Below are 17063 nucleotides of genomic sequence, written 5' to 3' on the forward strand. Positions count from 1 at the left end.
TGAGGCGACAGCGCTAACCACTACACCACCGTGCCGTAGTGGAGACATTACACATTCAATTCCAAATCAAAGGATGAACAAATGTTATCAAGTCTGCATTATTCTTTTACAGAAAGCAAAGAAAGGAATATTAATCTGTTCAAAAAATAGCAGTATTGACATTTTTCTCTTCAAACTGAACTAATATTTAGTTGCATAACCATTGTTTTTGAGAACTGCTGCACATCTGCGTGGCATCAAGTCCAACCAACTTCCGGCACCTATAAAAGGTATTTCAGCCCAGGATGAACAAACTACATTCCACAGTTCCTGTGAATTTTTGGGTTTTGCTTCATAAACTGCATTTTTAATGTCACTGCATAAGTTTTCAATGGGGTCAAGTTGAACAGCAATATCTCATCTCATCTCATTATCTCTAGCCACTTTATCCTGTTCTACAGGGTCACAGGCAAGCTGGAGCCTATCCCAGCTGACTATGGCCGAAAGGCAGGGTACACCCTGGACAAGTCACCAGGTCATCACAGGGCTGAACAGCAATATGGGTAACGTAAACCATGAAAGTGAAAATGGCCAAACTTGTCTATGAAAGATATTTAAACTAAAAGTCACTCACTGACGGTGACCTCAGCCGAGTCGCACGATTGGAGCCCCAATCCTGTCAATCAGCCATGTTGGCCAACTCAGCAGTACTGGCTGCACCCACGCCCCTTTTCAGGGTGTCAATGAAGGTTACGGGGGGACTGCTTCGACTTCTGCAACTGTGAAAAGGCTCCCACAGTGAAAGCTCACCAGCAGGCAGATTCTTGTGCCTGAAGCAGTGGCCCACAAGCCCAAGTCTCCGCCAGGCCACCTTGTCAGAAATTCTGAGGAGGGTACCATATAAATCTTCATTTGGTACATAGTTCTGCCAGTTGATTTTCAGAGCCACATGTAACATTCAAGTGTAAGAGCCATCAAGAGATCTTTCTAAGGTAGAGGTAAGGGACCAGCATTCGCGTCCTTAAAGGAGGACAGACTCGACGGTGGCCACAAAGAGCCGACGCTTCAGCTCGCGAGAGACACTTGATTTCCAGATTTTACTCATATCAGCTAGTGCTTTGCGGACTTTGATGTCCTTGAATTAACCCACGAGCCTAGATACCTGAAATTGTCTACTTCATCAAGCACCGTCCCATTGGTTGTGGAGAGAGGTGCTGGAGATGTAACATTGCAAGACACCACCTTGGTCTTGTTATTTAGAACAAGCCCGATGCAATTACACTCTTTCTCAATGCTAGCAAGCAATGTCTGTGCCTGTTGGACATCATGAGATAGCAACGCAATGTCGTCGGCGAAGTCCAAGTCCATGATTACCTTTTCCAGGTTTCTACGAGAGCGTCTAGGCGTTAACGGAAACCCGAGGTCGGATTCTCTGCCACAAATAGCCTTCCGAAGAGCATAATCAAGCACCATGACAAAAAGAAAAGGTGCAAGAATATCTCCCTGCAGCACGCCCACTGTGATTTCAAATTCCTCGGTATCGCCATCTGGGGTCACAACCTTTGCTCAGGTACCTGTGTACATCGCTTCGATTGCCCTTAGTAGTCTCGATAGAATGGCATAGGCCTTGAGGATCTTGATCGTTTTTACTCAGTGGATAGAATCAAAGGCCTTCTTGAAGTCCAGAAATGTGAGCACGACAGATAGGTTGTTCTTTCAGGCCTCTTCTAGGATTCTCCGCAGAGCCAAAATGTGGCTAACGGTTGTCCTGTTTTCCTGGAATCCATTTTGGTTGTCCCAAAGATGGGGGTCAAAGTCAACTCAGAATTTAATCAGAAAATAAATATTTGCACAGTTGAAGATAACGTAAGTTGCAAGTTAGATGTATTTTTATTTTAATAACATCTATGGTCTGGTGCATTTTGGAAACAGCAAAGAAACTATACCTTGTATGCTATAAAACAGTCAAACAGGATAGTTTTTTAATTATTATTAATTTATTTTTTTTATTTTGGGGCAGCACATTAAGTATTGTGCCCGAATACCCAACTGCATTTTTCATGCCTCCGCCACCGTAAGGTGCAGGAGGCATTATGTGTTCAGGTTGTCCATCTGTCCGTCCGTGTGTGCGTGCGTCCGTGCATGCGTCCATCCCGAAACCTTGTGAATGCGATATCTCAAAGGCTAATGAAAGGAATTTCACCAAACTTTCACCATTTGTGCACTTTGGGAGAAACATGAACTGATTAGATTTTGAGATCAAAAGGTCTAAGGTCAAGGTCACTCTGAGGTCAAATGTCTGTCTGAAAACCTTGTGGACACAATATCTCCAAGGCTAATACAAGTAATTTCACCAGGTCAAGATTACAGTGAGGTCAAATGTCTATCCCCAAATCACAACTTAATAAGGCGTGTAGTCTACCAGGCGGAGGCATCCCCATCGACGCCGTTGGCGTCGAGTTCTATCTTTTTTATGTTTTTTATGCCTCCACCACTGTAAGGTGCAGAAGGCATTATGTTTTCGGGTTGTCCGTCTGTCCGTGCATCCGTCCGTCCATCCGTGAGTGCGTCCGTCCCAAAACCTTGTGAACACGATATCTCAAAGGCTAATGAAAGGAATTTCACCAAACTTTCACCATTTGTGCGCTTTGGGACAAACATGAACTGATTAGATTTTGAGATCAAAAGGTCTAAGGTCAAGGTCACTGTGAGGTCAAATGTCTGTCCGAAAACCTTGTGAACACAATATCTCCAAGGCTGATACAAGTAATTTCACCAGGTCAAGATTACTGTGAGGTCAAATGTCCATCCCCAAATCACAACTTAATAAGGCGTGTAGTCTACCGGGCAGAGGCATCCCCATCGATGCCGTTGGCGTCGAGTTCTATCTAGTTTTTCATAAGGTCGGATGATGATGTGCTGAAGAAACATCTAGTAAGGTGCAATAATTGTTATATATTTCTGCGGGAATGTCTCAAGAAATTAATTACAACCCCGATTCCAAAAAAGTTGGGACAAAGTACAAATTGTAAATAAAAATGGAATGCAATGATGTGGAAGTTTCAAAATTCCATATTTTATTCAGAATAGAATGATGACATATCAAATGTTTAAACTGAGAAAATGTATCATTTAAAGAGAAAAATTAGGTGATTTTAAATTTCATGACAACACATCTCAAAAAAGTTGGGACAAGGCCATGTTTACCACTGTGAGACATCCCCTTTTCTCTTTACAACAGTCTGTAAACGTCTGGGGACTGAGGAGACAAGTTGCTCAAGTTTAGGGATAGGAATGTTAACCTATTCTTGTCTAATGTAGGATTCTAGTTGCTCTACTGTCTTAGGTCTTTTTTGTCGTATCTTCCGTTTTATGATGCGCCAAATGTTTTCTATGGGTGAAAGATCTGGACTGCAGGCTGGCCAGTTCAGTACCCGGACCCTTCTTCTACGCAGCCATGATGCTGTAATTGATGCAGTATGTGGTTTGGCATTGTCATGTTGGAAAATGCAAGGTCTTCCCTGAAAGAGACGTCATCTGGATGGGAGCATATGTTGCTCTAGAACCTGGATATACCTTTCAGCATTGATGGTGTCTTTCCAGATGTGTAAGCTGCCCATGCCACACACACTAATGCAACCCCATACCATCAGAGATGCAGGCTTCTGAACTGAGCGCTGATAACAACTTGGGTCATCCTTCTCCTCTTTAGTCCGAATGACACGGCGTCCCTGATTTCCATAAAGAACTTCAAATTTTGATTCGTCTGACCACAGAACAGTTTTCCACTTTGCCACAGTCCATTTTAAATGAGCCTTGGCCCAGAGAAGATGTCTACGCTTCTGGATCATGTTTAGATACGGCTTCTTCTTTGAACTATAGAGTTTTAGCTGGCAACGGCGGATGGCACGGTGAATTGTGTTCACAGATAATGTTCTCTGGAAATATTCCTGAGCCCATTTTGTGATTTCCAATACAGAAGCATGCCTGTTTGTGATGCAGTGCCATCTAAAGGCCCGAAGATCACGGGCACCCAGTATGGTTTTCCGGCCTTGACCCTTACGCACAGAGATTCTTCCAGATTCTCTGAATCTTTTGATGATATTATGCACTGTAGATGATGATATGTTCAAACTCTTTGCAATTTTACACTGTCGAACTCCTTTCTGATATTGCTCCACTATTTGTCGGTGCAGAATTAGGGGGATTGGTGATCCTCTTCCCATCTTTACTTCTGAGAGCCACTGCCACTCCAAGATGCTCTTTTTATACCCAGTCATGTTAATGACCTATTACCAATTGACCTAATGAGTTGCAATTTGGTCCTCCAGCTGTTCCTTTTTTGTACCTTTAACTTTTCCAGCCTCTTATTGCCCCTGTCCCAACTTTTTTGAGATGTGTTGCTGTCATGAAATTTCAAATGAGCCAATATTTGGCATGATATTTCAAAATGTCTCACTTTCGACATTTGATATGTTGTCTATGTTCTATTGTGAATACAATATCAGTTTTTGAGATTTGTAAATTATTGCATTCTGTTTTTATTTACAATTTGTACTTTGTCCCAACTTTTTTGGAATCGGGGTTGTACATAAATGTGTTGTTATTTTGAGAAACAGTTTCAGGTTGAGTGTGCCTATGCCACATATAATTGATTCTTTGCATGCGTTTGAATGAGGGGTTGGGTATTTCATAATTATGACTTAAGTTCTCAGAATAATTATTTAATATTTCATAATAATCAGATAATTTTCTCATAATTATGATTTATCATGGGCGGCACGGTGGTGTAGTGGTTAGCGCTGTCGCCTCACAGCAAGAAGGTCCGGGTTCGAGCCCCGTGGCCGGCGAGGGCCTTTCTGTGCGGAGTTTGCATGTTCTCCCCGTGTCCGCGTGGGTTTCCTCCGGGTGCTCCAGTTTCCCCCACAGTCCAAAGACATGCAGGTTAGGTTAACTGGTGACTCTAAATTGACCGTAGGTGTGAATGTGAATGGTTGTCTGTGTCTATGTGTCAGCCCTGTGATGACCTGGCGACTTGTCCAGGGTGTACCCCGCCTTTTGCCCATAGTCAGCTGTGATAGGCTCCAGCTTGCCTGCGACCCTGTAGAAGGATAAAGCGGCTAGAGATAATGAGATGAGAATGAATGAGATCTTATTTCATAATAATGACTTGATAACTCAGAATTATGACTTGCTGTCTCATAATAATGAAATATGAGAAATTGTTATACATACAGGACACTTTTTTTGATGGAATAAAAATGTGTTCTATTCCCTTCTAGCGGGTTTCATTCGTTTGGTTTGATAGCATGCAATATTGTCAGTATATTGCTTATCCTATGTGTATTATGTCACTCTACGTCAATGGAGAATGAGTGTTGAATATGGTTTACAACAGGGGTTCTCAACCTTTTCTACTTTAAAGCCTATCTATTCATACTTGTAACAAGTCGGGGCCCATTTAAAAAGATCCCCAATTATTTTGGCTCATCTATTCTATTAGGATCTAATAATCTATTGTAAACTCCCTGTTACAGATGGGAGCCCAGGAATTAAATAAATGCAATAAAAACCAAACTTTTTAATTATAGGTATTTAAAATTGTATGGATGTGCCAGAAGCCAACATAAAACCATGCATGCTGGGCATTGTCAGTCAAAAGGGATTAATGATCCAAAAGTGGAGTCTGGTCCATTAACACAAGAACTTATTGCCATGTTTGTGTACAGCAAACAAGTAAGTTATTAAAACCAAGAAGTACACTCAAAAGAAGTGGATATAGAAACCACTCAATGGAATAGATCCTTACACGCTAACAAAGAAGGATTTTTCCTATGTTTTGGAAAATTATCCATCCGTTGAGTTCCCTGACATCTCGAACTACCTGGTGCTGCAGACATCGTTCTACATGGACACACAGATGAAAACCTGGAAGAGCATGGAGCTGTACAACTTTTTATACTGTATGTGGCTGGGTTAAAGATTTGGGGATCAGGACACTACAAGATAAATCCTGTATTATTTATGCCTGGGTAAGTAGGAATTTCTGGGCTTTGTACCATGTGTGTGTTTGTGATGGTTGCTAGGATGCTACAAGTTTTAGTATCAGGTGTAAACAAACCACAGCTGCTCAGTTCTCAATCCTCCCTGCGCTTCTCTTCTGGCAGGCATCATGCAGACATGACAGATGCATATAATTTATTCACAAAACGTATTTATTTATTTGTTCTGCCCACTGTATGCGTGTATGCTCTCTCTGTGTGTGTGTGTGTGTGTGCACTTTAAATGCAGAGGAGGAATGTGGAGGAAAAAAAGGCTTCTTCTTCTTAATTTACCCACAAATGTATTTATTCCACTTGAAAAATGTTAGGCAAACCAGCTGCTGGATTTGGGACACTAATTCATGTTTGTGTGGGTTTCTTCAGATTTTCTTCTGGTTTCCTCCCACCTCCTCCCAAAAACATGCCAGTACGTGGACTGGCTGTAATAAATTTGTAAACAATTTGTAAACAAACATGGCTGCCAGGTTTGCTTCCTTAAATACAGAAGATTTTGAGAGAATTTTCAAAGAGAAAGACACGCTGAACACCTGAAAGGAATGTGTATGTATAATAATAATAATAATAATAATAATCTCATCTCATTATCTCTAGCCGCTTTATCCTGTTCTGCAGGGTCGCAGGCAAGCTGGAGCCTATCCCAGCTGACTATGGGTGACTTGTCCAGGGTGTACCCCGCTTCTCACCCATAGTCAGCTGGGATAGGCTCCAGCTTGCCTGCGACCCTGTAGAACAGGATAAGCAGCTACAGATAATGGATGGATGGATGTGAATGGTTGTTTATCTCTATGCATCAGTCCTGCGATGACCGGGTGACTTGTCCAGGGTGTACCCCTCTTCTCACCCATAGTCAGCTGGGATAGGCTCCAGCTTGCCTGCGACCCTGTAACAGGATAAGCAGCTTCAGATAATGGATGGATGTGAAAGTGAATGCTTGTTTGTCTCTATGTATCAGTCCTGCGATGACCGGGCGACTTGTCCAGGGTGTACCCCGCTTCTCACCCATCGTCAGCTGGGATAGGCTCCAGCTTGCCTGCGACCCTGTAGAACAGGATAAGCAGCTACAGATAATGGATGGATGGATGTGAATGGTTGTTTATCTCTATGCATCAGTCCTGCGATGACCGGGTGACTTGTCCAGGGTGTACCCCTCTTCTCACCCATAGTCAGCTGGGATAGGCTCCAGCTTGCCTGCGACCCTGTAACAGGATAAGCAGCTTCAGATAATGGATGGAAGGATGGATAGATGAGAATGTGAATGGTTGTTTGTCTCTATGTGTCAGTCCTGCGATGACCGGGCGACTTGTCCAGGGTGTATCCTGCTTCTCGCCCATAGTCAGCTGGGATAGGCTCCAGCTTGCCTGCGACTCTGTAGAACAGGATAAGCAGCTCCAGATAATGGAAGGATGGATGGATGTGAATGTGAGTGTGAATGGTTGTTTGTCTCTATGTGTCAGTCCTGCGATGACCGGGCGACTTGTCCAGGGTGTACCCTGCTTCTCACCCATAGTCAGCTGGGATAGGCTCCAGCTTGCCTGCGACTCTGTAGAACAGGATAAGCAGCTACAGATAATGGATGGATGGAAGGATGGATGGATGTGAATGTGAGTGTGAATGGTTGTTTGTCTCTATGTGTCAGTCCTGCGATGACCGGGAGACTTGTCCAGGGTGTACCCCGCTTCTCACCCATAGTCAGCTGGGATAGGCTCCAGCTTGCCTGCGACTCTGTAGAACAGGATAAGCAGCTACAGATAATGGATGGATGTGAATGTGAATGCTTGTTTGTCTCTATGTATCAGTCCTGCGATGACCGGGCGACTTGTCCAGGGTGTACCCTGCTTCTCACCCATAGTCAGCTGGGATAGGCTCCAGCTTGCCTGCGACTCTGTAGAACAGGATAAGCAGCTACAGATAATGGATGGATGGAAGGATGGATGGATGGATGTGAATGTGAGTGTGAATGGTTGTTTGTCTCTATGTGTCAGTCCTGCGATGACCGGGAGAATTGTCCAGGGTGTACCCCGCTTCTCACCCATAGTCAGCTGGGATAGGCTCCAGCTTGCCTGCGACCCTGTAGAACAGGATGGATGGATGGATGACATGCCACTCAATACCAGCCAATATTATTTAAGTATCTCATAATTATGACTCAAGTTCTCATATTCATGACTTACTGTCTCATAATAGTATTATTACTATCATAATAATGAAATAGTCGTGACTTCATTTTTTTTTTTTAATTCCCAAGTGGCAGAAATGGGCTTCCAAAGATTTAACCATGGTATGGTTTGTATATTTTTTAGTCATTTTTTTTGTTCACCTAGCCAGAACACGGGTTAAAGTGTGTGTGTGTGTGTGTGTGTGTCCACATTCCTGGCATTCCACACACACACACACACTTGCCCTGACAATTTACAATCAGTGTTCTGTAATTCCCTCTGCAGCTTTTACACACTCCGACTGGAAACAAGTCGTTTCTTGTGTTTTTCTTCGTATTCCGAAGATATATTTTATATTAAACCAGCAGCAGTGTAGTGGTGCTGTCTTTTCTTTCTTTTTTTATTTATTTTTTTTTAGTGAAAGTCTGCATGTTAGCTGCCAGAGCCCTGGCTAGTTGGCTGCTAGCGTGCTGCTGCTATCCGTCTGGAAAAGCCTGCTGTGCTGCCCGGATCATCCCACAACTCGCTTTCCTAAACCAACCACACGGCTTTTGGCTTTTTAAACCGATTATTCCAAGTGTCTTCGCATGACTTGTAAGTAAAACAGGAAACTTTAACATCTGTGTCGCCATTTTTATTTCATGTTCTATTAGTTGTCAGCTTTTCTCGCTAGGATAAGTTGCTACGTCGCTGTAGCTAACTGCGGTCAGTCTTTCTTATTCACACAGGAGAGCTTTTAATGTGTGAAATAAAGTGGGCTTTAATTGTGAGCTTTTTGTCAAAAGCATTTAGTTGAATTCAAAAGACGAGTTAAGATAAACACAGCAGGGAGGAAAGTAATAGACTAGTTAGCCGTGTTGGCTAGCCTGTTAGCAAACACAAGCACTCATTTAAAAGCCTGGAATGAGGTCAGGTTAGATTAGCTTGCTGTGACTGATTAGCTAGCTAGTTTTAATTTTAGCACGCACAGCCTGGTTCTTTTATCACATTTCAGTAAGTTAATTAAGTAGTTACGTGCTTTTTATTATTTATTTATTTATTTATTTATTTTCAGGGCAACCCTGGTGAGCTGTGCCATGGCCACTTGTGTGCTTCTTCTGTGAGAGCAAGTGTCCATGTCAGGAAGGAGGACACGTATGAAATTAAAAGACAACGTTATCAGGACCCAACCCGAACCCTGATGTTTCTCTGACATCTGGAAAAAAAAAATGATGCCTGTAAGTATGAGCTCTTGCTTGACCCACCCTTGTTTCTCTAATTAGAGTTCTTCTTTAACTAGAGCCACCCAGGGACGTGCACAGGATTATAGAGGGGCAAGGGCTCAAAGTCAGAAAAAGGGCAGCAAGTGTATGATTTTTTTTTTTTTCCCCGGTCCTTTCCAAAATATCTCATCTCATTATCTCTAGCCGCTTTATCCTTCTACAGGGTCGCGGGCAAGCTGGAGCCTATCCCAGCTGACTACGGGCGAAAGGTGGGGTACACCCTGGACAAGTCGCCAGGTCATCACAGGGCTGACACATAGACAACCATTCACACTCACATTCACACCTACGGTCAATTTAGCCCATGTTTACATTAGACCGTATCAGCGGATCATCAGATTAACGTTTTTAAAACGATTAGTGTGCACACAGCAACACCGATACACGGATACGCTCGGCTCCGCAGGCATCCTGCGCTCCAAATCACTCCGCCCTGAACAGCGAGTGCCCTCTGGAGGGTGCGCACTCTGGCCCTGCGCAGCTCGCGAGTGAAGTGCACAAGCAGTGTTTTCGGGACTGAGCCGCTGTGTGTGTGATCCCAGCGCACATCACTTACCACTTGCAAGTGGAAGGATGGCAAGCCTAAAGACAATCATAACTACACAATGGGCAGTATTTGCATCAGTATTTGCAGTATTTTCATACTTTTATACTCTTTAATGAAAGGTGATACAAGGCGGAAGTCCGCGCCGTTTTTCAGCAGTCGCGTCACATGACCAACGCCAGCGAATCAGGAAGGTGGATGTCACAGTGACGTTGTCCAATGACGACGCCAGCTAGAGCTCAGCTCAGCGTATCCGCGTATCTCAATGTTTACACAGCACCGGACCAGACACGATCTAGATTGAATACGTGGACCCTGGCGGATTCCCGTTTCCCGGCGTTTCCAGGCGTTTTAATGTAAACGGACAGTGCATCCGCGAAGAAAACGAGACAGATACGGTCTAATGTAAACTTGGCCTTAGAGTCACCAGTTAACCTAACCTGCATGTCTTTGGACTGTGGGGGAAACCGGAGCACCCGGAGGAAACCCACGTGGACACGGGGAGAACATGCAAACTCCGCACAGAAAGGCCCTCGCCGGCCACGGGGCTCGAACCCGGACCTTCTTGCTGTGAGGCGACAGCACTAACCACTACACCACCGAGCCGCCCCCCTTTCCAAAATATGGAAATGTAGAATTAAAATTACGCCGTACTCCGACGTCCAGCAAAAATAGAAACTGACACATAACATTTGTTTTTTTTCTGAAACATAACCCACATTTGATTTGAGCACGTTGTGGAAGAGGTCGACGACTAGTTATATATGGACCACTTGCATGTGATGTTACAGCCGATCCAGATTGTAAACAGACGCCATCTTGTCGGTCAAACGCCATATTTCCGCCTTCTACTTCTGCTTCTACTTCTACCTTTTCTTCTGGAAAACCCTATTATATAGAGATCTTGCAGTCACGTGACCGGAATGTAAACAGCCGCCATCTTGTCGGTAAAAAGCACAGCTGAATATTGCTGCACTCGTGTACAAAATGGATCAATTTCAACCGACGGACTACACGGCTCATTTTTCTAATGAACAGATAACTAGATATATGTCTAAAATAAACGACCTACAGATTAGTGACCCTTATCGCTTACCGGACGTAGTTTTCACGACCGTGTCAGTGGATATTGAACTGCCAGCGGAATACCCAGACGTGTATAATTACCTCATTAACTTTCCCTCGCTGTTCAGTGGTGAAGCACTGCGTGCTTATAAATCTGTGGACAGTTATCTTTACAGAAATTCAGGATTTGTCAGCCGCCCTCAGATGTGGCATCTTGTAAACAAGAAAATAACAATCCTCATTGGACGGGTAAGTCACTTAAGTATTGAGTATAGCACTGACCAGCCGATTATAGAATAGAATAAGGTAATTCCAGCTGTAATTCCAAATCGTCCGTCTTGTTTACCATGGATCTGGCGTTGGAGAGGTAGAGGCTTGGCAGTGGAGATTTGAGTGGCTGTTTTCTGAGCTTAGTCAACAGGCCGGCTCTGCCTGCAGCCTCGCTTTTGCTTCCTCTCCCGACGCCGCCTCCTTCGCCTGCCAGACCCGATAACAATCCACGGAGACCCTGCTGGTCTCGCTATCTCATCCGGAATGTTGTGCATGCGATGGAAATCGCTACAAACCGTCATTTTCTGCTGGAAACCAATGTCCAGTTAGTCCATACGGTTGTAGTGGATATTGAAGTCTGGTACAGACGAACAACATGCAAAAATACACACAAAAAACATAAACGTGCACAGGTAGGGAGAGCTTGTAGCTGCAGCCATTGTAGTAGAATTGTATATAGTAGGGTTTTCCAGAAGAAAAGGTAGAAGCAGAAGTAGAAGGCGGAAATATGGCGTTTGACCGACAAGATGGCGTCTGTTACAATCTGGATCGGCTGTGACGTCACATGCAAGATCTCCATACAATTCTACTACAACGTCAACTCCACTGAAAATCAATAAAACATAAGACGAGTGGAATCCTGTGTCCGAGTCCTTCTCTTTCAAGTGTGAGAAACCCATGATGCTCACATACACTTGACAGTAGGCTGCCACTGGACCCTGACAGGCATGCAAAATGGATTGCTGCTATCAGGTATACCATATATACAGTAATAGTGATAGACTACTGATACTTGATCTAACTGATAATATAAAATATTCAACCATAATAGTGGATATGGTGGCGCATGATGGGGATGCTGCGGCTACAAGCTCTCCCTACCTGTGCACGTTTTTTATGTTTTTTGTGTGTATTTTTGCGTGTTGTTCGTCTGTACCGGACTTCAATATCCACTACAACCGTATGGACTTACTGCAGATCCTTGATGGAGTCCCACCTTCACCTTGAACCATTCAGTCGTTCCAACTGCACACCTCACTGCTGTTTCACTGTTCTCATACATGTCTTGCACCGCTCTGATATACTTCTCATTCACTCCACACTTTCTCATACAGTACCATAACTCATCTCTCGGCACTCTATTGTATGCCTTCTCCAGGTCTACAAACACACAGTGTAGCTTTCTCTGGCCTTCTCTGTACTTCTCCATTAACATTCTTAAAGCAAAAATTGCATCCGATGTGCTCTTTATTGGCCTAAACCCGTACTGCCGTTCACAGATTGCTACCTCTCTTCTCACTCTCGCCTCCAATACCCTTTCCCATAGCTTCATGGTGAAGTAATGAAATGGAAGAGAGTAATGAAATGTAAGAAAGTCTCTTGTCAGAGGATGGTGATCGCAGTTAAAGGCCTTCCCGCATCTGTCCACAGCAGATCATTTAGTCAGTGAAGCCCTTTTCACATACTAAACCCTTTTAATGTATGAGGTAAAGATAACACATTTTCGTTCCTGCTCAGTCTTCAAGGTTGTGTATTCCCTCAAGCCTTAGCCTAAAGGTTAGAGAAGCAGCTTTGGAACCAAAAGGTTGCTGGTTTGATTCCCTGGACCAGCAGGAACGGCTAAAGTGCCCTTGAGCAAGGCACTTGACCCCTAACTGCTCCCCAGGCTGCTCTGGGTATGTTGTACGTCGGTCTGGACAAGAGTGTCTGATAAATGCCTGTAATGTAATTCCTACTTGACTGTAGCATCCTTTAACGGGATGCTACGGCACACGAACCTCCACAAGACACGTAAAACATGCGAGACCGGACTTAATTAACTCCAGTTTCCAGCCATATCTACTGATGTTTTCTTTCCTCGTTGTTTTGAATTTGATGCCAGTCGCAATACGAGTATTCGGATTATGTTGCTGTCCGTACTTCTGTCACATCGCCAGCAATGTAACAACTCTTCACAATACGTTAATCCAATGGTTCCAGTTTCCACTGGAGCCATGGCGGCACGGTGGCGTAGTGGTTAACATTGTCGCCTCACGGCAAGAAGGTTTTGGGTTTGAGCCCAGCGGCCTTTCTGTTACCCCTTTTCCACCAAATCAGTTCCAGGGCTGGTTCGGGGCCAGTGCTGGTGCTGGTTCACAACTCGTTCAACTTGCGAGCCAGCTGAGAACCAGTTTGCTTTTCCATAGCTCGCGGTGCCACGTCATTACGTCGCTGTATACGTCATTACGTCGCTGTCAGTTATGTCGCTACGTTTGCATAAACCTTGGTGCGAATATTGAAGCAAAAACAACGCGGAAGAAGCAGCAGCAACAACAATAATAATGGATGACTTCGCGTTTGTACAGCTGCTGCTTCTCGTCGCGTAAAAATGGCGATCTTTCGCGGTCTTGTTATTGTTGTTGGTCTTAACAACTCCGCCCCCCGCTGACGTAAGCGGTTCTTTCCTCTGGCCCAGCAGAGAGTTGGTGCTAGCCTGGAACCAGTTTTTCTGGCCCCAGAGCCAGTTCTTTGTCAGTGGAAACAGAAAACCCGGTTCCAAACTAAGCACTGGCCTCGAACCAGCCCTGGAACTGCTTTGGTGGAAAAGGGGCATGTGTGGAGTTTGCATGTTCTCCCTGTATCTGTGTGGGTTTCGGTGTTGCGGTTCCCCTCACGGTTCAAAGACGTGCGCTTAGGTTAACATGGAGCAGCCATGGCCTGAGGTTGGGATGACGTGCCCTTGAGCAAGGCACCTAACCCCCAACTGCTCCCCGGGTGCTGTAGCATAGCTGCCCACTGCTCGGGGTACTTGTGTGCGTTCATTGCTCGCTTGTGTGCGCGTGTGTTCACTGCTTCAGATGGGTTAAATTTGACCGTGTGCTTGAGTGTACGTGTGACAAATGAAGGCTTCTTGGCTTGGCAAAAGATTATCGTAAACTGTCGGTACTTCTGTCACATCGCCAGCAACGTAACAACTCTTCACAATACGTTAATCCGATGGTTCCAGTTTCCACTGGAGCCATGGCGGCACGGTGGTGTAGTGGTTAACATTGTCACCAGGGGATAAATGAATCTTTCGACTTTCCCGTTTTGCTCCCGTTCCCACACACCACCATTACAGCGTAATGGCGATAAATGAACAGTTATCGGTGTGAGTGTTGACGAGATATGAGAACGTCTTACCCCGATAAGGAGGCCAGTTAAAGTTGTGATTTGAAGCGCCGAGGGAAATGGACTCGCTTTTGACCTCAAGATAAAGAAAGCCACTCCTTCTCAACAAGCACTAATGGCGGTAATTAGTTTTATGGCCCTGACATGAGTGGAGCGTTTTCGCTTGGTCTTAATGGATAGATGATTTCATCAATCCCAAGTCAGCGGTTAAAGACTCTGATATTGTTTACTGAAACCAGAACTGCTTTTGTTGGAAAACCATCACTTTAGTACACATATTAATGGAAAAGAAATTCTATTTCAAGCCCATTTGCAATGATAGCCTATTATTAACTTTGTTCAGCTCTGCATCTGTACATATAGGCTATAGTTTGCAATAACGAACTATTTTCTTACGTTATTATTGTTTTGTTTTTTCTCACTCATTGTCTATACGCTCGGAGTTCTTCTGGTGCCAGAATCAGTCTGGGGAAACTGTGCCGTGAAACTGGTTTGAATGTTTTCAGCGTGGTACCGTTAAACATTAACCTTGGTGAATAATTGCCCCAAAGCTTTTATATTCTGAGTAGTACTGCGTCATCTGTGTCTGGTTTGCTAATCTAATGTTTATACTATGGTGTTCAGCCACCACTCAGATCTGTGTTTTATCTCCTGCCAGCCAAATCAAGAGGAAAAAAGCGTGATACAACAGTGCAGCAGCAGTACCTCTGGGATTTTATGAGGTTTTTCAAAGAATCAGTACCGGTACTTGAATTCCTAGATATTAATTGCGTTGTACACTCGCGGATATGTTTTGAGTAGATGCAGCAGGTCAAGTGGAGAAAGTCCTTCTGTTTTGTAAAGATCGTTTGAGCGCTTTGTGTACTCGTAGTACATGTTCTTATAAACCCCACCACAAAGGATGTAACTTGGCCATTCTCCGTGCTGCACAGTTCTACGTTGTCATAAGTGTACTCTCTTTCGTATTTAAAGGGGTACCAAATATAATATATACAGTTGCTGATGTGACAAAATAACGTATTCTTAAGTATTCTATCAAATTTATATACTAGAAAACAACGAAATATCTTGGTAATTGTAAATATAATAGTGGGTACGCTAAACGACACAAGAGTCGCCATTTTTAAAAGACCGTGACGTCAGCCCTACCCACTGCACTAGGAGAGAAGCGTGTAATCATGGCGTCGGGCGCATCAAGTGAAAGCGACAGCTCTGTCGAATCATACGAAGAGATCCCGCAAGACGCACTGCAAGCAGGCTATGGCTTAGAAGGGTACCAGTTTGAACCTAGGAGAGGTACTCTCGACTCCGGTGATGAGGAAAGAAGAGAAGAAAGCTCGGATGAGACTGATGCTGACCATGGGCATGGCGAGCGTGGGGCAGAGCGTCTGCGTGCAGGTGACCCGGCGTGGTGCTCGTGTGGAAAATGTAACGTGGAGTTGCTCACGAGTCCAGCAGAATTTATTTGCTGCAATGAGATAGGCGCCACCCGTGGACTTGCGAAATCGTCGCAAGAGGCAGAAACAGGTATTTCACATGTGCTATTCCCAACCTCAATGAGCCAACACAACTGGGCACATACATACGTCATGAGTGTTACGCAGAGAAAATGAACGTGCATTCTGATTGGATAAAATTAATATCATGGCGGGCTGTTCAAACTGCGGAAATGGTTTGCTCGAGCTACTTTCAAAACACTATAACTTTCCAACCTTAGAACAAAAAACTTTTGTAAGTCTTGAATAAGGTTCATCAATGTGTGTTTTATTGTTATATTTACTCTATATATTGCCCTCTGTTCCCCTTTAAAGAGGAACCGAAGTCATTTTTAAACTTGCTTGATTTCTTAATTAACGTGTTATTCAGTTACGTTTTCGGTTTTATTAACCTTATATCGTGACTCGTATCGGCATATGATATTACACTTAATCGGCCTTTTTGGTTTTCAGCCATGTTGAATATAGTTCGTTTGGTCTGTGGTAGGCGTCGCTTATCCACACGATCTTCTCGAGACTTCGAAACGTGAAGGGTCAGCGGTGCCATTTTGAAAACTGTTTACACAGCGGCCAGATCGCCATATCATTCCAATTTAGATTAATTTCGAGATTTGCCAGCTTCATCAGTGATTGAGATTATTCCATACGACTTCAAACCAACGTCGAGTAGAGAAGAGTTGGAAAGACGACAGGTTAAGGACTAGTCCGTCGCGCTGGTATTTACGTCATTACTGTCGCACAATTAAAACGTGGCTGGTGGGTTTTCAAAATAATAAGTACATGCATGTATTTTTGTGATAAATCCATATTATACTGAGCACATTTCCCACATAATCCTCACGAAGGTTTCGGACAGCGCTACAAAATGGCGTCCGGATTACATATGCCGCTTTTCCACTACAAACGCGGCTGAGTTGGGCTGAGCTGTGCCGTGCTCAGTCGGGCTGAGCGGGGCTGTTGGAGTTGCATTTCGACTACAACCGCGCTGAACCGTGCTGGCTGGAAGTGGGTGGACGTCACGTGATGTCGTTAGGCGGCGCAAACAGTGACATCAGTGACCTTTTAAGCGGTAGTCTCAC

At 44.2% G+C, this 17063-nt stretch overlaps 1 protein-coding gene across 4 annotated transcripts in view; it reads left to right on the top strand.

The window, feature by feature from the left end:
- The first annotated feature begins 8453 nt into the window (after positions 1-8453).
- ppp1r13bb (protein phosphatase 1, regulatory subunit 13Bb) overlaps positions 8454-17063 on the top strand; it is a 217742-nt gene continuing 209132 nt past the window's right edge. For all 4 annotated transcript variants that reach the window (XM_060917689.1, XM_060917691.1, XM_060917690.1 and 1 more), the window contains exons 1-2: positions 8454-8791; positions 9252-9414. In XM_060917689.1, the coding sequence (XP_060773672.1) occupies positions 9406-9414 (9 nt within the window). In that variant the 5' untranslated portion in view covers positions 8454-8791; positions 9252-9405. The remainder of the gene's footprint in view (positions 8792-9251; positions 9415-17063) is intronic.

Source organism: Neoarius graeffei, chromosome 3 (genome assembly GCF_027579695.1).
Source record: "Neoarius graeffei isolate fNeoGra1 chromosome 3, fNeoGra1.pri, whole genome shotgun sequence".
Classification (NCBI taxonomy): domain Eukaryota; kingdom Metazoa; phylum Chordata; class Actinopteri; order Siluriformes; family Ariidae; genus Neoarius; species Neoarius graeffei.